This window comes from Aphis gossypii, chromosome 2 (genome assembly GCF_020184175.1).
Source record: "Aphis gossypii isolate Hap1 chromosome 2, ASM2018417v2, whole genome shotgun sequence".
Taxonomy (NCBI): Eukaryota; Metazoa; Arthropoda; class Insecta; order Hemiptera; family Aphididae; genus Aphis; species Aphis gossypii.
Window position 1 is genome coordinate 44,214,087 of NC_065531.1, and position 26,785 is coordinate 44,240,871.

Genomic DNA, 26,785 nt, shown 5'->3' on the forward strand with positions numbered 1-26,785 from the left:
ACTTCGGCGCGACGATAGCCTCGAATCTCGATATATTTTACATCAGTTTCGATCTGACATACGTTCAGATTTGGTGAAGTGTTCTATGATGACTTCACAGACTCATATAGTAGGTGGCAGAATCGCTATCCAGTAACCAAGTTTGACGTCTGAGTTTACTGAATTTAGTTATAATATACAGTGAATACTCTTTAAAACAAAACTCATTACAACTAACAACTTTATAAACGTAAATATTGCAATATAATGGTTAGTTTGATTTATAACCTATTAATCAATTTATTCTCTACAGCGTATTGGTCATTCAATACAAAGCAATATATTTTATGTTTCATAACACAAATTCAAAGAAAAATACAAAAATACCATAGGTGTAAACAAATTTAAACCAAGATGATAGGTAGACTATTTAAAATAATTGTTTAAAATTTAATGATTACATATACGATATACCTACCTAATAAGTTAATAGATAATAAAATAATAAAAATATAATTAAATTCTCATGTAATGTAAAAATAATTATGTATTTGATATTTATTAGTATTATGATAATAATAATAATAGGTACATAGTGATTAGTAGTATAATATACCGTTATTATAACGGCGTTATACATAAATAGGTAATTAAACATTTTTTACGAATGTATCAAAGAAATCTCTTGGTCTTTTCATATTCGTTATAGAGTAGAGATTTTGAGAGTTCACTGTACTAAGTGTACTATAATAGAATAATGTAAAATTATTAAGATAATGAATGTCATATGATGCGATATGAAAAGTGTAGGAAATATAACAACATATTATGAAGTGATAATTAAGAATATAGTAAATTGTGTAAAAAGATTTAATAAAACGAAGAAAAGTAAAACTTGGTAAATAAAATAACTAGATTATTAATATATATATATATATGTTTGGAATAGCCAATAACGAATAATTAGATATGGCCACGTTGACCAAAATCCATTAATAGAAATAAAATATAAAATATATAACGTTTCTAAGTATTTATTAAGAAGAAGAATATTGTCGAAAATATGTGTTTATTGAGCTGTAACCACCGTATAAAAATTAAGAAGAATGAGCAAATCTGTACAATATTGCGGCTAAGTATTAGCTTATATTTTTACATATTGGGAAAAAAAAAATTAATATCGGTCAAAATTTAAATTGTATTGTAAAATATATTATTGATGACTGGGGCCAGGAACTTGATACTTTTACATCTTTTTTTCTAATGCTCACTTTCAAGACTCGTCTATACAGAAATTTGATTCATGCGAAGCATAGAAATTAATGGCACAATTTGTATTTTACATTTTTTGAGGATTTATGCTTTACGGTCATTTTTTAGTATTTTTGGTAGGTACGTCATTTTATTTATTTTTGTACTTTTTTTTTACATTTATATTTTGCATTTTTCTTGTTGAAAGTTACATTTTATCCTAACACATGCAGTTTCCTAAAGCTTGTCGATTACTAACGTTCGTATGTTCCTATAATCTGTCCTTAAATTCATCAATCATAGTACTATCGATGGTTTTCAATATTTTCATAAGTCGACCATAATTCATATATTATATTATGCATCGTGTAATATGCGTGTATTTTTCTACCGAACAGAATACCTATAGGATAGATACCTATAGTCACATAAATGTTTTCGGCACGTTAATTTTATAATATATCATGTATATTACTTTATGTACAGGGATATTTTTGGACTTGAACTAATTCTTACACAATCGTGTTGGAATATATAATATAGTCAATATACCTACCTATAATAAATAAAATATGGAAAAAATTAGTTGTCTGTGCATACATTTTCTCGGTATAAATGATGAAACCTATATGTATTTGTGGTTATGTATATGTTTTTATATATTTAATATAATATAAAATGTAGTATAAAATGCACAGTAATAATTAAAACAATATTTAACTTTTTTCATGCTCCAATACATGATACATAGGTATTAGGTACCTACCTTATAATTTATATTTTATCGAATGAAAATTTGTAAAATTGTTTGTTGTTTTTTTTTCTAGAATACACCATTAAACCTATACAAACACACTACGAATTATATATAGGAAACCAAGTATACGAAGAATTATTATGATAGAGTAAGTACATATCGTATATATATATTTAAGTTTAAGTCTGACTAGTGGACTACTCTGAGGGCCGCTTATACTGGGAGGGTACCTAACGTAGGAGATAGTCACTCCTCCGAAATTGATTTTATACTTATGTTTTGACATCTGAGTGAATATAGTACATTAGACAATAGTACAACTTTACTATATTATGTGTTAAAACTAAAAAACCTTCCTAACCCATCAGTAGGTACTTATATATAGGTAAGTACACCTATAGCCAGTACCTATCTTTAATATACCAATACCTACCTATTATCGATAACGAAAATCTAGATATAAAAAAAATAATTTTAACATATTTTACAGTAGGTATTTAATTTGAGTAATCCGTTTGCGACTTATTCGAACGTTTAAATATTAATTCAATTTGCTGCTACTGCAATAATTTACCATTATTGTTCAGACGAAAAAATGTGGACTGTCCAAGTTAATTTACTATCTGTCATCTGGATGATACATCCGTCGTGTATAGCCTTAAACTCAAATGTACAATAAATATTGAATTTGACGAATAACGCACTCGATTTATTTTAACGCTAGCTTCTGACACTGGCGGCAATCATGTATCTAAAAAAGTTCCCAACTACCTCTTTCGTGGATAATAAAATGTATTTACACATTACACGTACTTAGACTTGGTATATATTGTATATTTGTATGTGTAAAGTGAATGCATTTTAAAACCCAAGTTTTTATCCAACCAATTCTAAAAAAATCAAAAACCATCAAATTAAAATAAACTTTAAATGATTCGCTTGATGCAGTTATGTTAAAAAGTTTTTTGAAATAACCTTTTTTTGTGTTACCAAACGTCGCACTACTGGTAGAACGTACTATGTAGTTCTTTTAAATATTAAATAAGCACTTGTAAAATTTTTCGAGATAGTCGCTACTGACTCCTAACATGCTTCTATGCAAATCTGTAGATTAGAGAAGTCGCCAAACTTTTTAAACCAGACTAAGTGAGCAGTGAGCTACATTTTAAATTTTAAGTCCCCGGTGATCGATATCTTAACTTATATTCCTAGAAAGATCGACTATTTGGCGACTCCTGCTATAGATTATCAAACATTTTATTCATTTACTTCTGATCGTGTTGCACAATAATGCAACGAATTTAACAAATTAATATTAACGAATTTTCACATTTTTCCGTCACTTTTTTTTTCCGATTTTTTTAAAAACTTTGAAATTTTTACTTTTGACCTGTATAATGCATCAAGGATATTCGATGACAGCCATCGAAAACCACCCCTGTAGTTTGAAATTGAAACATTATTTCAACAAGTTATGTTATACACACACACACAAAAAAAAAAACAAACAATCATCATTGTAAAATCAATACATTCATCACTTCGTTCAGAATCTAAAAAACATATCACTTGGTAATATGAACTAATACACTGTATGTTTCCACTCTTTTTTTGCATACAATGATGTACCTATCCAGTATAAATATATTATTTTGTAAGATAGTATTTTATGCAATAAAATTTCAAATCAGAAATTTTTATCTAGACTTTTGATTACAATTAATTACATACTCAAACGTTGAAACAAAACCATGAATTAAAATAGTCTTAATTCATGAAATCATGAACCAGGAAAATCAAATCAAAAACATTACAGATTTAAATTTCTAGAATAATTGTTTTATGTTTGTGAAAATGAAGGTAAAAAAATAATATATTTATTATACATATCTGTTAGTCAAGTATTTATATTTTATGTCATTCCAAACAATTTTTTTTTGTATACAGCTGGTAACTTTTCTACAAATGAACATGGATTCACTTCAACTGCAACTAGTTCTTCTCGATTTAAAAAGTCGAAAAATACCAAATGCTAAATTATAAAAACCAAATATTAATATTGAATTAATTAATACAATTTTAATATAAATTTAAGTATTAAAAAAGACAAAATGAAAATACAAAATGTTAGTAATTAGAATTTAATATAGTTAACATAATTATGCAGTGTAAGCGTATAAATTACATTTAAGAGGATGCTACACCTGCATGTGTTGTTCTTCGTTTTACAAACATATGGCATAATAACTTTAATAACGTTTTGTTCAGTAGAATCAATTGTATGTTGATAGCTTCAAAATTAAGACTTAAGAGTGAATTGATATATGATGAAGTGTTGGCTTAATTCAATATTTTTAAGCAAAATAAGAAAATTGTAAATATTTCAAGTTAAAAACGCTCAAATCTAGCTTAAGAACTAAATTTAAATAAAAGCCAACAATTATGCATCTATAACTATTTGTCATTAAGCTTGATAATAGGTCAATTTATTATAAGATTATAATACACAATTAATACTCACTTCATAATTTTGTATAATCTTAAGAGAAAATTTAATGGGTTTAGAATCTAGTTTCTTAATTTTTTTTTCTGGATCTTTTGAATTATTCTAAAAATAAGATAATAATTATTAAAAACAGTTTTTAAGTTGTATTTTAATTTTATAATAATTACTTCATCTTTTGTTAAGACACAAATAGTGTTGTCATCCGAAAAAATAATAGAATCATTTCTTGTAGCATCAAATGTAATACAGTTAATTGGAAATGATCTATTTATTAATTCTGGAGGTGGGTTTAAAAATAATTGTTCTGAAAAGTCGGTGTACTCTCGTCTACTTAAACTATATTCTACAACCTGAAAAAATAAAATGAAATATTATTAAATTGTTATTATTCTGGGGGCCAATAAAGTATTACATTTCGATTTGCATATGCAACCACAAGATTTTCTGTCGTAGGATGAATCTTCATACTTGTGGGAGAACAATGGTATTTCGGTAGAGTACAATAATGCTGGAACCAACAAACCATCATAAATATTACCAATCAGCATAATAAAAAATATAGTTAATAGTATACTCTTACCTTTCCTTCATTAAACACAACAATATTACTTTTTCTATCAGCTGCGACAACATATTTATTCCATTTAGACACTTCCAATAAATGTATTAAATCTTTAAAATCTATAAATAATAAGTTAATAGATAATTAATATAGTTCTAGCTTAGGAAAAGAAAATCTATAACTTACAAGGACTAGTATCAATGCAGTATTTAGTTGATAAATCAAATTTGTGAGACATTTCTAAACAAACTAAAGTATTTTCGTGTTTGGTAGCAAACCACAAGTATTTGCTATCAGACGAAAATGCTAATTGGGTGGAAACATCACAATCAACTGGTTGAATGCCAGTCTTTTTAATCATTGGTTCACTAGTGACAGAATCCTAACATAATAATACATTTAATGAACACTTTGAAAAAACAATTAAACTAAAATAATATACATATTTGATGAAAAAAGTACATAGCATACCATAATTAAACTAAATATTTTAAGTTTTTCTTCAGTTGAATAAACAATCCATGTACCATCAGGTGAGATTGCTGAACATCGTACATAATCATTTTTGGAATACTTGATAGTTACCAGTTTAGATAATTTGTTTTCATACTTATGTTTATCACCTAAATACCATACATCTAAATGACTTGGATGTAACATCAACACATAACGAGCATCTGAAGCTAGAGATATAGCTGACTGAAATTGAGATTAAAGTATATTAATTTAGCTTCTGTAAACATATTTAACATTTTAAATTAAAGAAAAATAACTAACAGACATCAATGGAGGGTATTTAACCATATGCTTAGGAGGATAGCTGCTCACCGATAAGTATCCATCAATACCTGTAGAATAATAAATATTTTATATATGTACATGATGTAGGATTAAGATAAATATAATTACCTCCTGAAAATAGTTTCCCTTTAAAATGAACTAATGATCGGACTTCTACTGTGTGTGCCACTAGTTGAACACTTCTTACCCATTTATTACATTCAACACTCATGTCTGATTTCATGGCTATCAGCTCATAACATACAATCACCGGATCAACACCTAAAAATATTAAATGCTAAACAAATTAACTATAAATTGATACTAATACCTTTTGAAGTTATACTATAAATTGTTAACGAGTAGGGTGTTAATTTAAATTCTTTTTTACTATTTTATAGAAATTTTTTATCATCTCCTTAAGTTAACATAAAAATTGATTTGATAAAAACAAGGTGTTTAAACTTTTGCAAATATTAAGGAACTTCTATTTTTAAACAAAAGTAAACATAGTGAATAATCCTAGTCAAGAAACCATTATCTACTATGATAATTTAAGAATTAGGTATTCATTAGATATTTAAATTAACTATTAAAAAAAAAAAAAAAAAAACAAAAAAAAAAATTCAATCAAATTATAGATTTTAAATTAAAGACTAAATCTTTTATACAACCATTTTGTTCTCTACATTTAGTCAAGTAATACGTATACACATATTTTTATGCTATTTTATTAATATAGGTGCAAGGTGCAAACGTCTCTTTAAATTATAGTAATAAATACTAACCACTGCAATAAACTTTAGTCTGTGATTCATCTAAACATACTGTAAGTGCAATTGATTTAAGTGCTTGATAATTGGCTATATTAGTTCCTTTATTTCCATCCCAAAAGCATAATTTACCACTAAAACATAACATAAATGACAAAAACAGTAAAAACACATATTAAATAAATTATTATAAAAAATTATTTTTACCGAGAATCAGCACTAATTATTGTGAAATCATTGGTGACTGCTATTGATGAAACAATTGTCTCACTTTGACCAGTTGGAAGTTTGTGTAGAGCATGACCACTTCTTCGACTGTAAATACGTAGAGCATTTATGGAACCCGTAACCAGCCATTCACCACTTGAATCCCATGAAATACAACTTATCTTACCTATACAATAATATTTTTGTAATTTTAAATAATTATGGTATTTTAATAAAATATTCTAATACCTTCTTGTTTATCCAATAATCTATCATAAGTCAAACCGTCTGATGTTATTTCAAATATATTAATATAACCATCTTGAGTTCCAGCCTATAATCATACATTGGTTAAAAAACAAAAATAAATTTGTAGTATTAAAAATGTGAACTCACAGCTAAACGTCCACTGTCTTTATGAATTGCTATACACCAACACGATCCAGATGTCACAGTTTTGTTATACTAGAAGACAAACATAATAAATTCATAACGCAAAACAAATCACAGGTGATTTGTATGATTACAACTCACCAAAGGCGAAAGACTATGCAGATCATGTTCTGTAACAGTACCATTTGCACTGCAGCTAAACAACCTTCCGTTGTACCAAGCAAGACCCTCGACACTGCTGTCACATATCAACGTCCTATCGATGTGTGGCTTGTATGAGACGTCCCATATTTCAATTGATGCGTTTGATCTATAGACCAAAACAATCGACTAGTCAGCAATTGCAAAAATAAATCATGTAGTGATGTACCTACCTTCCTACGGCTAGCTTTTGTGTCTCATTTTCGACGACCATACATTGGATCGAAAGAAGTTCGGGCGAAAAAAAATTCACCCTGTGCACGTCGAATGAACCCATTTTTTAATTTTTTATATTTTGTAGTATATAATATAATCAAATCAAGTATTTATCAACAAACATGCGTGAAAGCCACATGCTACGAGCGTATCACATGCCAGGCCACAGCGCCACAGCGGCATAGCGGCTCCACAATTCTATGGTTTAATTTTCGTAACTTCGAGTTTCTTATGCGCATGCGTAGAACATTTTATTTTATGCGTGCGCATCTGGCATTACGCCGATAGCCAATAAGAACGTAGTAGTAAGCCGCTACTTTTTGAATTGTCGACTATAGTCTATGATCACTATACAATTTAATATCACTATAATAATCACTATAATCAGTATTTACTATTTAGTATTCACCACAGTTTCACGGTTATTCTTTTCTCTTGTCCTGTGATTACTGTTTATACCTTAGGGCTTAAAGTATATTATATTATACGTGCTATTTACAATTCACATTGACCTTATTACTATAGTGTACTATAATATTATATCCTTAGTGGCTGAGTCCTTAGATTATGTATAGTATATATATTATATAATATATACTATAATCGCGTTATTCGCTACGAGTATGACTTAGCCAGATAATTCAGTTTATTTATTTTTAGGCTTAACAATGTGAAAATAATAATTATTAGATCGTAAAATTGGAATGAACTATCAAAATCAACGGGAAAGAGAATATTGCACTCAATAAGTTTAGTAAGATAAATATTTCTATATAATATATAATGCTTTAAAATTTATAATTTATCGTTTATAATTTGAGGTACTTAAATAATAATTAAAAATAAATTTAGTATTTCATATCATTATTTATCATGTTAAAATATATAATATATGTCTGCAGTATATTTTTTAAATGTTAGAATAATTACTTACCTATTTATGAATTAATTATTACTTTCTTAGTAGTTTTATTCATGGACTAAGATATACTAAGATATCTATATACATAGATTTTGAAGTTACGCCATTTAATATATTATTATAATTGTAACTTAAAGCTATCAATAAAAAAATATATAATATTATGTATAAGTGTATAACAAATACTGTAATATGAATAATATGATGTATTTTATTGTTACTGTCATACTATGTAGTATGTACACTTTTTAATTTCGTACTACAATATTACGCTGTATATTCGTATTTCGTGCTATACGTATAATTTTAAGTTATTGGATACATATCGTACACGTGAATACTGAATACGTGATCACTGTTCAATGATCCATTGTCGAGTTTTCAAAATAAAAAGTGGGTACCATTTTACTGTACATTTAAATATGAATGGGTCACTGTTATAGTCGTAGCATTAAAAATTGATTAAATATACAATAGGTATTGAATATTTATATTTAATCAATGGTTGTTGTGTTATGACTTTATGAATGTGTTGCGTCCCGACTAGGTCGATTCATGCATCAACGTACAAAATGAATACGTCGTGTTGTTCAAGTATAAGTTAACGTTTATTAAAATATTTCTTGCACAAATACAGTTGTTATAAGCTTAAGATTAAATTATATATAGTAAGATGGTGAGTGGTGTTACGATCGACCTCTGAAATACTGATATCAAGACTTGAGTGGTTTTACGACCGACCTCTGAGTGTCATATATATAACCGTCTGTTATACTGTAACCGTCTGCCGAGCTCTTGTCTCGGTCTCCCTTTTATATGTGATTTCTTACATAGAGTGGGTGGCGACTCCGTCGACCGTCATACGAGAGGACAGGTCCCGAAAACACTGCTTGTGTATTCTTACCTCGGTTTAAGATATCTTAAACCGTGATTCTTACCCATGATTCTTATCGAATCGCAGTGACAACGAGTTTTGACTTTTTATAAAGAGACGTGTGGTTTTACTTTAATTGTTAAATTAATATACTAATATAATATTCCACACTCTCGTGTCCTGTACTCGTATTCCTGTATAGTATTAATTATAAGTTATGGAAAATTGACATTGTACGATCTTATGCGCATAAAATAATTTCTACGGACAGTATAGGTCCGTAACACCACCCTACTAAAAAAAAGATTTATGTTTAAATCTTTAACAGAAGTCTAAAATACTAATTACATATAAGATTTCTTAATACTAGTGTTAGTGATTTACAAAATATATTATTTTTTTTTTATAACATTAATTTTTTTCTTTTTTTTTTTGTTAGTCTTTTCGTTTCTAATTTACAATTTAATTTAATTTAATATAATACGTTACATAAAAATTAATTGCTGACAAAATAAGATTATTAATGTCTTAATTTAAACAATATAATATAATATTTATATATTTGTTTTACAACTAAAATACAATGTGATTATGTAATTTTGTTTTACAATTAAGATACATAAAATAAAATATATATTTTTTTTTTTTTATACATAACTATATATATGTGGTGCTCCCTAATCTATTGGTCTATTATTCTAATTTTTAATTGCTTTCATTTATACTACTATTACACAACTTGTAAAGTTGTATTGGTCCCATATTCTTAATAATAAAAAAAAAAGGTTACAAAAACATAATTTAAAAATACAGCCGGACAAATGTGAATTTTTAAAACAAGAATGTTTATACCTATAGGACACATAATTAGTGAACACGGCATTAAACCCGACCCGAATAAAATTAAATCGGTATTAGAAATTCCGATACCAACTACCGTAAAACAAATTAAATCATTTCTTGGACTCTCTGGTTACTAAAGAAAATTTATAAAGTCATATAGATTAATAGCAAAACCAATATAACAAACGTACTAAAGAAGGGAGTTACCTTTAACTGGGATGACAATTGTCAAAAACCATTTGACTGTCTAAAATATTCGCTTTGCTCTGAACCTATATTACAATATCCAGACTTTACGAAACCATTTATAATTACCACTGACGCAAGTGAGAAAGCACTAGGCGCAATACTATCACAAGGGGAAGTACCACAAGATTCACCTATTGCATATGCGCCGAGAACATTAAATAAAAGTGAAAATAATTATAGTACAACCGAACCTCGAATTTTTGCTATAATATTCGCAGTAAAAATTTTTAGGCCGTATTTATATGGTAGAAACTTTATTATATTAAGCGATCATCGCGCACTTTCGTGGTTATTTAATCTAAAAGACCCAGTATCGAAACTCGCTCGTTGCCGAATATTTTTAGAAGAATATAATTATGAAATTAAATATAAACCGGGCGTACAAAATTCGAATGTAGATGCGTTAAGCAGAATGTATATTGTATACGGTAACCGAAATAAAAAATGAAAGCTACCCAGCATTTTTAAATAAATTCGAAACCACAACTTATTAGTTATTACTTATTACTAATAAAAACGTAAAGAAAGTGCTCGGTACTTTATTAGAAGCACCTGAAGAATATCACATAGTATCAGAAATAACAGAACAATATAACTTCATGTCAGAAATAAATTATGAATTAAAACAAAATTTTAAAATTTTGTAACAATCAAATATTAGCACCATGTAAGGCTGTTGGTGAAATTAATTATATAAAAAATAAGGATAGGTATAATATAATGTTTATAATAACAAAAAACCACGTACGAAAATATTTATTTGACATTATTAAATCTAAAAACGTTCTGTGAGGATCAATCATTAAATAAATTAGCAATGAATAAATTAGGATTTAAGGACAAACTAGAATGGGCGCAGGTACGTGCCATGATTCGTTATGTATTCCGCAGTACTGATATAGAATTATTATTTGTTCTAAGTTCGAATTTAGTGATGATGAAAAATTAATAATATTCAAACAATGCCACGATTCAAAAATCGGTGGGTACGTCGGTATACACAGGACAATAAAGAAAATAAAAACCAATTTAACTGGAAAGGATAAAAAGAAAACGTTATAGAATACATAAAAAATTGCGTATCATGTCAGAAAGGAAAAGTTACAAATAAAAAAATAAAGCAACCTATGCTAATTACATCAACAAGTTCCGAACCATTTGAAAAAATTTTTTAGACATTGTAAGGCCACAGTCACTACGTTATCAGGGAATACATATATATTAACATTGCAGGATGACTTAACTAAATATTCAATGGGGATAGTATTACCTAATCACCAAGCTAATGCAATTGCTGAAGCAATTGTAACAAATTTTGTATGTACACACGGCATACCACAAACAATATTAACCGATCAGGGCACTGATTTTCTAAGTAAAATATTCACCGAAGTATGTAAATTATTATAAATAAATAAAATAAATACTAGCTCATTTCACCCACAAATAAACGGTAGTCTAGAAAGATCACATAGGACGCTAACAGAGTATCCAAGGCACTATGTCGACAAAAAACTCAACAACTGGGACGAGTATTTACCTTACGCATTTTTTGTATACAATTCTACCGAACATACATCAACAGGCTATCAGTCATATTCTTTATTATTCGGGAGACGCCTAGAAATACCAGTAAAATTATCCCACGAACCAGAACCTAGATATAATTATGACAATTATTATTTTGATTTAAAACAGAAAATGCAAGAATCGCATAAGATAGTTAGAGAAAATTTAATAAAGAGAAAAATAAAATCTTAACAATTTTATGATAGTAATGAAAACTCTATAGAGATACATGTAAAGGATGAAATATTGTTAAGAGACAAAACACAGAAAAATAAATTAAATCCATTATGGATAGGTGTCTATGAAGTAACTGACGTATTAGATAGAGAAAACATTGTAATATTAAGAGGTAGGAGGCACGTAACGGTGCATAAAAATAATGTTAAGAAGTTTAATGAAATAAAATAAATTTTAATGTAAAAATTATATAAGATTAAAATTTAAAAATAATAAGTAGGTTAATTAATTAAAATAATATACAAGCGTAATTAAAAATAAATTTTTAGGATTATAATAATACATGCTTCACGCTCCAGATTGCGTTGGCACAAACAAAACCGTATCGTATTTTAAGGCTTACCCAAGAGAATGGGATGTATTTTGAAACCAAGGGCCACTTCGTTTAACTAACTCTGACTGGAAATTACTGATTTATGTGAAATTAGATAATTTCAATCAACGTACTAAAGACACAATGAACTTTTACAAAAAAACTTTAAATGTATGTAACGACTTAACAATAGCATACGAAGGTATGTTTAAAATTACTTGTGACAACTTTAAACTAACATCTAATAGTCTCGAACAGGAAGAATCTAGGAAAAAATTTTATATGTTGCAATCGATAGATGAAACAGATACAGACATACAGTTAACCGGGAAAAGAGGGGCCCAATAAACTTAATAGGACGAGTACAAAAAACATTATTTGGAACATAAGATGACACTGACGCGGAACTATACGATAGACAAATTGAAAAGTAACAATCTAGTCAACAAAATTTATTAAAAATAATAGAAAAACAAACTAGCGTACTAAAAGCAACAGCAAATACATTTAAAGAGGCAAATCAGATGGAGACTCAAATAAATAGATTAAGTATATTATAATATAATCGGATGGCAGATACAGTAAATCAAACAGTAATAAATTTAGATATAGCAGAAGCTAGAATTAATATCAATGAACAAATAAATACATTAAATCTATTATTCCAACAGCTAAGTTTTGAAACTGACACAATATGTGAAATAATAATTGCTGCACAAGGTGGTATAATGCATTCTAGCGTAATAGCCGTTAATGAATATTAAGACAACAGTTAAAAGATATTTCTCTAGTAGTTCCTAAGGAACAAAGCTTACCGTTTAATTTAAACCAGGTATCACCGTACGAATTAAGTAAAATATCAAAATTTAATATTATTTATAAAAACGAAACTTTAATCTTCAAAATAATAATACCTTTAGTAATTTCAGTAGAATTAACATTGTATCACGTAATACCACTTTCTGTAGTGAAAAATGATCACTATATTCACATAATACCTGAATACTCATACATATAGCAATTTCGAAAACACATGAATATTATTTTACATTGTGTATGAATCATCTTATGTTATGCCGACAAATAAACATGGATATTTTATGTCCCGAGACACAACCCCACTAAGACTAGGGGCAAGTGAATTACCGTGTGAAGTCGAATTGTTCGTAAAACCGTCAAGCATACCAATATCTTGTCCCATACACTATCTTGACATTACTCGTAGTATTTATCACCGACTAAAATATCAAAATGCATGGATTTATACAATAAAAACAACTGACAATGTAGCTGTCTCATGCGAAAACAGGGACCAGGCAATAAATATACAACTAACTGGAAATGGGGTGCTAACACTAAACGAAGACTGCAGGGGTTACACGCCACAAATAGTGTTAACATTAAGTAGACATTTAAATTCAACACACTACAAAGATTTAATCTCAGATGTAGGTATCACAACAAACTCGACAATTCCCACGTCTTTAAAAAGAAAAATCAGTAGTAGCAACACGCATACCAACTCCGTAATAAAATTAACTGACTTAGGACAATACTCGAAATCCATAGAGGAAATCGAACAACTTATGCAAGAAGAGAAAGACAAACAAAACAATAAAGATACTACAGACCTTCACTCATACCTATTCTATTTTTTTTATTTTAATAATGGTAGCCGAGATACTTTTAATAAAATATAGACATAAAGTAAATCAAATACGATCGATAAATAAAACTAGACGACATTTAATATTGTCAAGAGAAATGAATGAAGTTACGCGAATATAATAAATATTACATTAAATCTTCTCATTCTTATCATGTTACAGATAAGAGAACATTGAGAGTCAAGATAAATTTTATTGTACATTTCAAATAATTAAGTAGTTGCCAAATTAGTAAATTAGTAATAATGCCAATTCAAGAAAGGATGCCCAGACGTATACTATACCTAATAATGCTACGCCATTCACTTAGACATGACAATCACGTATTCCAACACGTGCTAAACAAAAATAACATTCATAATGAGCCTACGTGTTTAACAAACCATATGTACATAGCAAACGAACAACTACAAATAGGTACCTTATACAATGATTGAAATGAATAGAATAATCGGAATTATTACGATGACACTTAATTTAATAATACTAGTGCGCGATATACGTGAGCCAACATGTAGCCAATTAGCAATATTAACAAACGAATTAATACAAGCGTCTGGAGCAGAATAAAAAAAAAAAAAGAGGTAAGAGAGAGAGGAAGGAAGGAATTAATATTATATTTATTATTTATATATATATTAATTATTATATTATGTTACAGTGACAAAATCAAATTTGTCATAGTGGATTTTGAATTCACTATGATAAATAGGAAGGATTTGCTACTTGTATCGGGGTCAATGTCAAACAGTTTAGAAAAATATAAACCAGTAAAATTAGAAGGAAAACCTAAAGTCTTAACCACGACAAACAAACTCAAAATGCTTCAGGATAGGGAAGTTAAAAAGGTAATGCAAAGTGTTGGTAGAATATTTAGAAACAAACCAGAGTTGTTACTACCATTATTGGGGCAACTAGAAGTTAGTCTAAAGCTTAAAGGGGGAACGACTCTGTCTACTACATATATAAAACCAATATTTGCACACTGACAACAGAACACCAGTCATAGCTTTTTGGAATGGGACAACAGACAAAGAAATATTACAAAAATTAGGACTAAACAGGAGAATATTAAATATTACATCATACAGCGATAATAATGACAATTATTTCAATCTAAAACTTCTAGAGATAAGTGGATCAACTAGTAAATTATTATACTCAAGCGAAATAGGTTACCAAGAAAAGAATGGGAGAATGTTAAATTTAATGGAAACCCATGATCTAATTTGTACAACCAACCATAATATAACCCATAGTCATAACCCGATAGTAGATGTATCAATTACAAAATGCCTATTTAATCACATTATTAAGAATATAGGACCAATAGACCAAAGAAGACGGTTACATAATATATAAATTATGCTTACAAAACTGCTGTGTTTATTTAGTTTGCTTGATCTTCTCGCCGTGCCTGAACTGCAACAATGATTGTAGATCGATTTCCACAGAGTTGTTGGAAAGACGTCTCAATCCAACGATGATCCACTTGGTGAAATTGCCTCTGGTTGAAGAAGTTGACAGGAAAATATTAGTAATATTTTTGATCTGTCTCGTTCTCGGAAATCAGCCCTGTCCATAGCGCCAATTTTTCTGTTGCGTCCCGACTAGGTCGATTCATGCATCAACGTACAAAATGAATATGTCGTGTTGTTCAAACATAAGTTAACGTTTATTAAAATATTTCTTGCACGAATACAGTTGTTATAAGTTTAAGATTAAATTATATAGTAAGATGGTGAGTGGTGTTACGACCGACCTCTGAGTGTCATAGATATCCCTAACCGTCTGCCGAGCTCTTGTCTCGGTCTCCCTTTATATGATTTCTTACAAAGAGTGGGTGGCGACTCCGTCATACGAGGGGTCCCGAAAACACTGCTTGTGTATTCTTACCCATGATTCTTATCGAATCGCAGTGACAACGAGTTTTGACTTTTTATAAAGAGACGTGTGGTTTTACTTTAATTGTTAAATTAATATACTAATATAATATTCCACACTCTCGTATCAGTCGTATCCTGTACTCGTATTCCTGTAGTATTAATTATAAGTTATGGAAAATTGACATTGTACGATTTATGCGTATAAAATAATTTGTACGGACAGTATAGGTCCGTAACAAATGTATTACATTTTCGTTCAATGATATTGTATATGAAAAGTCGGAAAAACCATTTTAAGCAGACTGAGCAGTGACGCTTTGTCAGAGTGGTAATCGTTAGCCTGCCTATATATTTCATAAATTCGTAACATGTTTTTTCATATACCTAAGTATATAACTATTGAAATATTTGAAATTATTTGTTTTACTATTAAATTTTATTCTATAGTATTATGCGTTAGATTAATATAATTTTTCCAAAAATATTGCATTTAATTAATGTAATAATATATGTTTAAATTAACAAAATCAAAGTAACATGTTTTATCAACTTCTATAAAAATGTTCTGTAAATATCGTAAAACAGTAAAAATAGGTTTATAGTTTAAATCGATATTTTAAAATAAATAAAAAATTTAAATGCGTATAATAACATTCATAATAATATAGTTTACGTAAAAGTTAAGTCCCCACTAATAATGTTTTTGAATTAAAACAAAATAATTTATATTGCCATTCATCGTAAAAATACGTCATTTATTTTACAAATTTTAACTTCTTCAGATGTCTCTAATGACTATAAAAATTAACCCATAATTTTGAGTTCCAGTATGAAATACTTTAGATGAATTTCATAAAACATTTTTAAACCTAAACCTTAGATACACAAATTAAAGATTTTACCCATTTTTTACTACTATTTATAATTTTCGTGATACTTTTGAAATGTTGAACTTTAGATGCATACATAAAAAAAAGTGTGGTCAAGTCGGTACCCACTTGACCATACTTTTTGTTTTTACATTAGGTACCTACCGTGTGGATCACTATTGTATATAGGAGTGTCAAATTTGAATCCAATGATAGGTTTTGGAACGGAGATGGTTTGTCATCCTAGACGGATCTTGGATATTTTGATAAGGAGGGGGCACATATTAATTGTATAATGATTCTTTAATCATAATTAATAATACATTCTCTTATTTTTAAACAAAATTTGTGTTTGGTAATATAATTAATATAATGTTGATTCCATAATAGCACACACCAAAATAATAATTTATATACATATGCAAGTTATTATATAATATATAATGTAGTCATTAATAAGAACAAATATTTTTATAGATTCTCATAAATTATTGTCTCATAGGTCGAATTGAAGTCTGTAACTCATTTTATCAGTTTAAATGTAAATAATGAAAATGAATAATGATTATGGCTAGTAGGTAGTATCGATAGAAAATTGACAGGGGGGCACATGCCCCTCCCATGAATCCGCCACTGCAGTAGAATAAGATTTATATAAATTTATAAAATATATATTTTAAATTGGGTGGTGAAAAAGATGGTTATGTTTTAATGACCTGAATACCCCAAAACTAATTCAAGAAAATTCCAATTTATTATTCAATTATTATTTTATTATCAAGATTACTTTTGTTTTAAAAATCTAAATACCAAGGAAATGTATTATTTCATATTTTGTACATTTCTAAAATGTACAATATGGGTATTTGAGGTGTGTTTTATCTGTATATTGTACCATTTATATTTTATACATAAAAGATATTATATAGAAAAGACAAATATTTGTTTATTTTATAAAAATAAAAATACAAACAATATATAAGCCTCTAACTTTTTAGTCCAAGCATTATGAAAATAAATTGTACAATAAAATTATGAAAAATATATTTGTAGGATTCTTCACAAAATACGTTGTTTAGTTGAATAATAGTATATATCAGGAGTATTTAGGATGTTGGAAGATCAGAAATCTGAGTCACAAACTTAAAATCTTCAGGAAATAATAACGTAGCATTAGCCAATATCAGTTTATATGACTGCTTAATTGTAACTTCTGCAACACCAGCAATATCTCCAATTTCTTTTTGAGAACGTTTTTCATCAGATGCTTGAGATGCCATAAATATTGCTGCGGCTGCTACAGATATAGGAGAACGACCTGGTACAATATCATATTCAACAGCTTTTTTAGCAATATGAGTAGCTGCCCTTTGGACCATGTTTGGTAATCCCAAGTTACAACAGAATCTCGACATGAAATCTCCAGTTGTTATCAAATCAACACTAGTTTCTAGAGCCTTTAATATTAATTTAAAAACTCTTCCAATTTCTTTTTTACTGACTTTACTTACAGCACATATTTCTTTGAATGTTCGCGGCACACCTTCTTGTCTGCAAGCAATGTATAAACTAGCTGATGCAATTGCATCATTTGATCGACCTTTAAGATTTTTGCCATCGTGTACTTGTTTGAACAGTACATTGGCTCTGTCTACAATATTTCTTGGCAAATTTATGCGATCAGCCATAAGGCCAATTTCTCTATATGCATTAAGTAGTGAACGATTGGTCGAACAAACCATACCCTTATTTTTATATTTCATACCGCCAAACTCGTCAAATGATGCATCACCCCTAGAAGGACCAACCAGTGTGGACAAATCAGAACCATTGAGTAATGGATTTTCTGCACCTCCAACACGCGAAGGATCAGCACTATTGCTACCTTTGTCGTTACTGAAAGTTCTCCATTCGGAACCGACATCTATCACTCGATCGCCGACCACAAGACCACATTCTGAACATATTTGATCGCCAGCTCTATAATCTTCAATCAACGGGGCATCTGGATGCTGTTGACATTGCACTAGATTAAACAAAAAATTTTTATAATCAAAACATTTAAAACACAATACGAATACAATGCTTATAAGTCAACTCGTAACTTACCTAAATTTTTCGACATTATTCTGAACTTAAGTATCACAAAAATTAAAATGATTGTTACATTAATAATGGAATTTATGTTTATCGTATCAGTCAACTTTCCAAAATTTAATTATAGCCTAAAAATAGTAAACAATAATAGTCCGTCTCGTGTAATTAAATTTTAATATTGTTATTAATAAATAATATTATACATTAAACAATAAATATTACACACATTATCATATTTGTGTTGCTGAATCGACGTGACGAACATTTACTGTGTGAACAACTGAACTGACGACGTCGTGACTGATATAATTAAATAAATTTATATTTACCAGGTTAATGGTTCAAATCTGGTATTGCTATATCATGAATGTTAAAAATTTTAGTGATAAGCACTTGTCCGAAAAATGATAAGGAATCGAGATATGATAATCGAAAATTTAACTAGTTTTACCAGAGAATATTCTGTATTTTACTGTAAAATTTTTATCCATAGTTTATTTTTACCTATGAATTTACCACCATCCATAAATCCAAAATATCCTTAATTCGAAAAAATATTGTAAAGTTAAATAAGTACTAAGTAGTAGGTGCTCAATAATAATATTAATTATTTATTATTCAAATTATTATTTGTAACATTTTTTCATATTTTCATTTATTTAATATTAATGTCACAGATTATTAAATATATTTGGAATTAAGTGTTCAATTTATGTTTGTTTTTATACTTGCATAGGTGTAGTAATTTTAAACATCTTACCAGATTTTTCATTATGTCGTTAAACTTGCAGTCACACACTATTAGCCAAAGAAAAAGTTTAAAGTTAAAAGGTACTAAAACGTCAGTTACAAAAAATCAAATTTTAATTTCTTCTGGTATAGTATCGCTGGATGCAGTTTTGGGTAAGGATATATAATAATAACAATTTTTCAATTTACTTGTGATATATTTATGTATATTTTGTTTTATTTTAATTTTTTATATAATAAATTACATGCTCATTGTTTTGTAGATTAATATTTTACTCTTCAATTTGTTTAGATGGAGGTATTCCAATAGGAACTGTGGCTCTTGTGGGTATGTGTTTACAATTTTTTATAATATATACTATACATATTATGGCAATATAATAAAATAATTATGTTCAAAAATATTTTTTTTATTTGTATCTTTATTGTTTTGAGACAATATATTATTTATTATATATTTATATATAATATTATTTATTATATATTTATATATTTATATTATATTTATTATATTTATTTTAATATATTTACAATATATTTATTGATTTTATTTGTAGAAGAAGAAAATTATGGCCGAAATGCAGATTTGATTACAAAACATTTTATAGCTGAAGGAGTTGTGAGTGATCATTCTATTTTAATTGCTGATGTCGAAAGGAAACCTGAAGCAACTGTAATTTTTTTTTTTTTTATTGTCTTCTTTGATTAAATAAATAATAGTTGGTTTTTGTTTATAAAACTATACATAATTTAATTGTGTATTAATGCAGAGATTCCCAAACTGGGCTGCAATCCAAAAATTGGTCACGGTTATAATTTTGGTAGGTCGTGTTATGTTGATGAAGTGATAAAAAATAGGAAATAGGATTTGTTGTATAAGCCACTGATTCACTGAAAATAAAAAGTCATTCAATAATATTGTGGGTTGCCAAATTTTAAAAAAATTCTCAGAGTGGGTCGTACAATAAAAAGTTTGGGAACCTCTATATTAATGTATTATATAAAAAAAAAAAAAATCAATTTGTATATTAAATTTTTTTTTGAATAACAAAAAAATTTAGTTAGGTAGTTATTTTGAGTGAATCGTAATTTTTCTTTAATTTGTTTATTGTTCTAGGCAAATGACTTACCAAAACCAATTCAAGAAGATAGTTTTCAACAAACCGATATTGTTGCTGAGGATTTTAAAATAGCTTGGCGCTATAGTCAAAATCCAATATACGACTCTAAACCATATCACACATCCATATCTTTTGGACATACATTTGATATGTCAGCTAAAATTCCTGTTAATGAATTACAAAATATTAGATATTGGCCAACCGATAAATCACAAGGTATTTACATAATATATAGGATTAACTATTTAAATTACATTATTATAATTATTAAAAGGATCAACATTTATATTTAATTATGATATTTATCACAAAACAACAGAGGAGGGTAACCCACGGTCCATGTAGCGATTTTATGGTGCCCGCGATTACAATTTATAATTAGTATAAAAATGTGGAATCAGTTTTATTCAAGTGTCTATGAAACAAAATTTAGCAAACTAAAATATTTTGCTAAATAAATGTTACCCGTGTTTGAAAACAAGCATATTTTCTAGCAAACTTTTTAACTCATGAATTATCGAAAAAGTAGATATGCTTCCTGATTAACTGATTGTCATTTGAATAATGCAATGATAATTTCTACAACAAAACTCAAACCAATAATCCATAAGGTGGTTGATGCTTTCTAAATTCAAAAATTACACAGCATTATTTAAAATAATTAATTTAATTCATACCTATTCATATATATTACCTTGTTTTCATTTCACCCATAGGTACTAGTTACTCTGAGCTATTAGAACACATAAACACAATAATAACGAAAGGCGGTTTTAGTACAAAAATTCCTGTTGAAAAAAGAAATGTATTAAGAATAACAATTAGTAATTTGTTTTCACCAATTTGGGATTCTAATGATATGAATGTTGTTACATTTTTATACAAGCTTCGAATTCTTGTGCGTTCTTCATATGCTACTTGTCTTATAACAACTCAAGCTCATGTCATTGATGATGTAAGATTTTATTTATTTATTTTATTTATGCTATATTATAATAATTTTTTTTTCTTGTTTAGGTGACTAAATGTCGGATTGAACATTTTGTGGATTCAGTATTAATTTTTAAACCAATGGAATTAAGTTCATGTGCGGATTATAATGGAAAGCTTATCATTGGTAAATTAGCATCATTTAACACGTTTTTATACGAACCTCTATCTGTAGATTGGGCTACAAAACTCACAAGAAAAAAATTATGCATTGAGGTAGTATTAATATTTTATTATTTAATAAGCAGTGGTGTTTTATAAAAAATTAAATATAGGGTGTACAATCATTTATGGTTTTAAAACAATATTATTATAGTTATTGTTATTTTTTAAGTAATTATAAATTAATTAATTCAATAATATTAAATACAGATTACTCAATTTTTGAATCTTATGCCATAACAGTATGGTTACACATTTTTTTTTTAAATGTTATGGTACAATTTTTATGGAGTTATACTAATTAATAAAATATTTATGTTGTATATTTCTAAAAACACCTCTGTTAATGACCAATTTTGTCCTATCTATTATATTAATTATGCATATTTCCAGGGCTATACATTTTATAAATGTATAACAATCAATTTTACTAATTAAATTTTATTTTGATTTACTGTTATAAATTTAATTTGACATATTATTATGTCTACAACTAAGGTTTATAGCTCTGGTGATTACAATTTAAATTATAAAGTGAACTAAATAAAGCATGATTTGTTTTCTTATGGTATGTTCTCCATCAAATAATCATTATAAAATATATTTATTTATTTAGAAATTACATCTTCCACCATGCTTAAACACCGAGGATAATAATGAAAACATTCACACTAAGCAATTGTCATGCGCTTCAACAACTTCTGTATTAAGTTTTTAGTTTGTTTTAACCAGTCAAAATTGTACGTATTTACTTCAATAAAAATAAATATTTTTATATTATATATTTGTTTATTATATTTGTTATTTTTATTTTTTTTTTTGATTAACACCAAAATCAACTAAGTAATCATATCATCAGTTATTTGTGTGTAAGATGTTAATTTAAAAACACTTCTAACTTGATTATACGGCAAACTATGAAGCCATAATTAGTTTTTTTATCAGTCATTATAATACACATAGTGATTTTAAGATTTACATACATCATTTGTAAGTATCATAACTATTACAACAACATTGTGGACTGTGGTTTACCTTACTAAGTAGATTGTTGCAATAATTACAAAAATATTTTAAAATCATGAAACAAAATCAATTGTTCGTTTAAAGGAAACAATGTGCTCTTTCTCCAATGACCAAACAAATCTCTAAGCAGTTACTTATAAAGAAAAAGCAGACACACTTAAGTACTGTTAGATACTGTTGATACTATAGGTAGGTATACAGAGTGGTAATATGGGGTTCTGCCAAATATCTTATTAGATAACTATCCAAGCGCCAAGTCTTTCAGAATATCTGCTGTTGCATAATTACTTGAGCACCCTGGTATCTTTTTAATAACTCAATAAACTCCGACCTCAAAATCTGACTAATCAACGAAATTGCTTCTCTATACTACAAACGTTTCAATCCAAAACTAATCCAATTTCAAACAGCTCATCAATGATCAAGCCTTATTTGAGAACCTGATCAGACGATTCAAGATTTCAAGCGAAACTTATGCCGTGACTTAAAAATTGTATCAATTGTAAATTTTAAATGTATTAAATGTAAATGTTAAGACGTTAAGTCATTGTGCGTCCTTAATGAGTCTAATATGACACTTCATTTCCTATTCCTACCAAGTCATTGAGATTACTATCTTAAATCGTGCTATCAACCGACTCAACTATTGACATGTGATAAGGTTTTAAACATTTTGATAATAATACGTTAACTGAAATTTATTCACTTGTTGCCCCTCGAGTCCGGCATGTCCTTCCTATTTCTCGTTTTTTCCCTAGAAATTTACGATTATTGTTGTGCATTAGAGTTGTAAAATTTGTTAAAACATTTTTGAAAAATGGTAATTTTTATTCCGAATGTACGGGTATATATATTCGAATATATCTTATCTTTTTTTTTTCTTTTTGCAGAGCGACACAGTTATTGAAGAGGTTTTGACCAACGATGACGAACAACAGTACTTGGATCATATAAAAAATATATTAGAAAAAGGACACAAAAAAATGGACCGAACTAGAGTCGGCACACTTTCGTTGTTTGGAGCTCAAATGCGTTACAATTTAAAAGATGGTAATAAATAACAATATATGATACCAGTAGTTGTTGATGATTATTATAGTTTTATCGACACTTGATTCTGTATTAGGTATTTTTCCATTATTGACAACAAAAAGGGTGTTTTGGCGTGGTGTCGTTGAAGAATTATTATGGTTTATTAAAGGCTCAACAAATTCTAAAGAACTATCTGAAAAAGATGTAAAAGTTTGGGATGCTAACAGCACACGTTCATATTTAGACTCGATTGGACTTACGAATCGCGAAGAAGGTATGAAGTATACATGTAGATATTTAATATATTCTTATATTTATATATAACAATGTTTTTGTGAACAATTATAGTTTAATGTAATTAGTAATATATATAGGTATTATTAATATATTACATACTCAATGTTGGTGCTAGGAGGATTGGCGTCTTTCACAGGTAATTTTCAGTATTACTAGGTTTTCCAGATGTATTAGAAATATTTTCATCTATATCCTTAATTGAATCATTTTTAGAATCCTATATTATTTTACTATTATAGCTTTTAAAATATATATTTATTACTTTTGTAGGTACTTTTATATTTACCTATTCTCCTGAAGGTTTTTCTTTTTTGATGGCATAGTACTAAATAATTCTACCAACAATTATTCATTTACTTAAATTTGGGTATTTATGTTGAATATTTTAATAAATAAATAAAGTATTAATGATTATGTTTCTTAAAATAAATTTTCTAAACAGTAAACAAAAAATATAAAATTTTATAAAAAAAAATTTTTAATATGAATTTATGTATTATATAAAAATATGACCTTTTTTTTTACATTTTGGCTCTTCTATATTTATTAATACATTTGGTGGCTCGCAAGTCTTTTCTCGCTGGCCACCCCTGATATATGATACTATTTTTATATAGTCTGTGATTCAACTACATGAGTGACTACTGTACCAATGTGTTATTATACTCTATACAGCAAGTTGTGTGTTATTATTTGCTGCCCAATAAAAAATTTATTTATAAATGAGCAAATCTTAATCGTAAACAGTTTAAGTACGTAAATATTATCATAAGATAATTGGTGAACCAGTCGCTACCTACTCGCAATTTTAACACCCACATCAGAGGCGGTATAATTATTAACTGTGAACATTATTTTTAAACTAAAAATCTGTAATCAGCCTGTATCTTACCTATATCGTTTAATATATATTTCAAATTATGAAAATTACTGATAATTTTATTCGTTTATGTTTGTCAAAAGATAAATTAAATTGAAATAATTTTTATTTTTTGAGCCCCTTGCTCCTTTATGTACAGCTCCCTGGGCAGTCGCTGGCCCTATATATACTTGTCTAATATGAGCATGTTTTAATTCGAGTTATTTTCTTATATTATACTATACTTATACTAGTTGTGTTAACAATCAAAATCATATTTAGGCGATTTGGGACCAGTTTATGGATTTCAATGGCGACATTATGGCGGGGAGTATGTGGACGCGCATACAGATTACTCAGGAAAAGGTATTGATCAGCTTCAAAATGTTATTGATACAATTAAAACCAATCCTGGCGATAGACGAATGCTTATGATCGCTTGGAATCCATGTGATGTACCTAAAATGGCCTTACCGCCGTGTCATTGTCTGGTACAATTTTTTGTTGCTGATGGATATCTGTCGTGTCAAATGTACCAACGATCAGCTGACATGGGTTTAGGAGTACCCTTTAATATTGCCAGTTACTCGTTACTTACATACATGATAGCCCATGTCACTGGATTAAAAGTAAGTAACTAGTTATACTCAATAAAAATTATTTGAGTATTTTAGTTCACGTGAGTAAAAAAAAAAAGTAGTTTTAATTTAATTAAATGTATAAGTAATTGTTTTTAGTTACTTACTATAGTTAGAGATTTCTGTATTAATTTAATGTTATCATGATTATTATATCATAATATCATATTATTATAAATTATATCATTTATTTCAGTGAATGTCAATTATTTTTCAAATTTTTTTATTATAGCCTGGTGAATTCATTCATACATTGGGTGATAGTCATATTTATCTGAATCATATTGATGCACTCAAAATGCAACTTCAAAGAAAACCCAGAAAGTTTCCTTTACTAACTATCAATAGAGAAGTCAAAAGTATTGATGATTTCAAATTTAGTGACTTTACGCTTAGTGGTTATAATCCATACCCAAAAATATCCATGGATATGGCCGTATGAAAAGGATATAGCAAATGCATCTATGAAATCCACATATATTTTAATAAAATATTTTATAATGTTAATTAATTTAAGTCGTATACATGCATACATAATATCTGTTCACATAACAGTTGAAGAATGTATACTTGGTATTGTAAATCAATTGTTTGTATGAGACATCCACAGTTTTTAAATAAGTTTAAAAAATGTAAGGCAAAGTTTTGAGCATTACTAATAAGTTATGGTGTCAATATGTTTAAGTTATAAAATATGGAAACTAATAAAAATATATGTTTAAGAGACTTTTTAATATGAGGTTCATATATTATACACAA

The 26,785-nt window shown here is 28.0% G+C and overlaps 3 protein-coding genes and 1 long non-coding RNA gene across 10 annotated transcripts; 1 reads left to right on the forward strand and 3 right to left on the reverse strand.

Annotated features, from left to right (window-relative positions):
* Positions 1–3,878: 3,878 nt before the first annotated feature.
* On the reverse strand, positions 3,879–7,809 carry LOC114130594 (U3 small nucleolar RNA-associated protein 4 homolog). The gene is made up of 15 exons (XM_027995596.2): positions 7,583–7,809; positions 7,350–7,518; positions 7,212–7,280; positions 7,065–7,149; positions 6,816–7,002; positions 6,624–6,742; positions 5,965–6,117; positions 5,833–5,903; positions 5,527–5,754; positions 5,242–5,437; positions 5,074–5,174; positions 4,906–5,001; positions 4,661–4,843; positions 4,509–4,595; positions 3,879–4,019 (listed from the first exon to the last, which is right to left on the reverse strand). Exons 1-15 carry the CDS (start codon positions 7,684–7,686, stop codon positions 3,900–3,902), a joined length of 1,968 nt encoding a protein of 655 aa, XP_027851397.1. The 5' UTR covers positions 7,687–7,809; the 3' UTR covers positions 3,879–3,899.
* Positions 7,810–9,131: 1,322 nt separating this feature from the next.
* LOC114130595 (uncharacterized) lies at positions 9,132–14,965 on the reverse strand. The gene is made up of 2 exons (XR_003592926.2): positions 9,486–14,965; positions 9,132–9,451 (listed from the first exon to the last, which is right to left on the reverse strand). It is a non-coding gene; the product is annotated as an uncharacterized LOC114130595 (long non-coding RNA).
* A 3,010-nt stretch (positions 14,966–17,975) lies between these two features.
* LOC114130630 (transcription initiation factor IIB) lies at positions 17,976–19,432 on the reverse strand. 2 transcript variants are annotated; one of them, XM_027995644.2, is made up of 3 exons: positions 19,378–19,415; positions 19,164–19,279; positions 17,976–19,080 (listed from the first exon to the last, which is right to left on the reverse strand). In XM_027995644.2, exons 2-3 carry the CDS (start codon positions 19,177–19,179, stop codon positions 18,161–18,163), a joined length of 936 nt encoding a protein of 311 aa, XP_027851445.1. In that variant the 5' UTR covers positions 19,180–19,279; positions 19,378–19,415; the 3' UTR covers positions 17,976–18,160. The 2 variants fall into 2 exon arrangements, with proteins under 2 accessions (XP_027851445.1, XP_050055617.1); XM_050199660.1 differs by having other exon boundaries at positions 19,164–19,432.
* Positions 19,433–19,587: 155 nt separating this feature from the next.
* LOC114130634 (thymidylate synthase) lies at positions 19,588–26,760 on the forward strand. 6 transcript variants are annotated; one of them, XM_050199656.1, is made up of 9 exons: positions 19,588–19,738; positions 19,888–20,054; positions 20,194–20,229; positions 20,459–20,574; positions 21,019–21,238; positions 21,739–21,977; positions 22,040–22,228; positions 22,791–22,914; positions 24,091–24,233. In XM_050199656.1, exons 2-8 carry the CDS (start codon positions 19,925–19,927, stop codon positions 22,890–22,892), a joined length of 1,032 nt encoding a protein of 343 aa, XP_050055613.1. In that variant the 5' UTR covers positions 19,588–19,738; positions 19,888–19,924; the 3' UTR covers positions 22,893–22,914; positions 24,091–24,233. The 6 variants fall into 6 exon arrangements, with proteins under 6 accessions (XP_050055613.1, XP_050055611.1, XP_050055610.1 ...); XM_050199654.1 differs by having other exon boundaries at positions 19,588–19,734; XM_050199653.1 differs by having other exon boundaries at positions 19,592–20,054.
* Positions 26,761–26,785: the final 25 nt, after the last annotated feature.

Excerpts from the sequence above, each read along its gene's own strand:
- LOC114130594 (XM_027995596.2), bottom strand. The coding sequence starts at position 7,686 with ATGGGTTCATTCGACGTGCACAGGGTGAATTTTTTTTCGCCCGAACTT. Across the intron at positions 6,743-6,815 it reads ATAATTAGTGCTGATTCTCG|TGGTAAATTATGCTTTTGGG; the intron begins GTAAAAATAATT and ends GTTATGTTTTAG. Across the intron at positions 5,175-5,241 it reads CTGCATTGATACTAGTCCTT|ATTTTAAAGATTTAATACAT; the intron begins GTAAGTTATAGA and ends TATTATTTATAG.
- LOC114130634 (XM_050199656.1), top strand. The coding sequence starts at position 19,925 with ATGTCGTTAAACTTGCAGTCACACACTATTAGCCAAAGAAAAAGTTTA. Across the intron at positions 20,055-20,193 it reads ATCGCTGGATGCAGTTTTGG|ATGGAGGTATTCCAATAGGA; the intron begins GTAAGGATATAT and ends CAATTTGTTTAG. Across the intron at positions 20,575-21,018 it reads AAAGGAAACCTGAAGCAACT|GCAAATGACTTACCAAAACC; the intron begins GTAATTTTTTTT and ends TTATTGTTCTAG.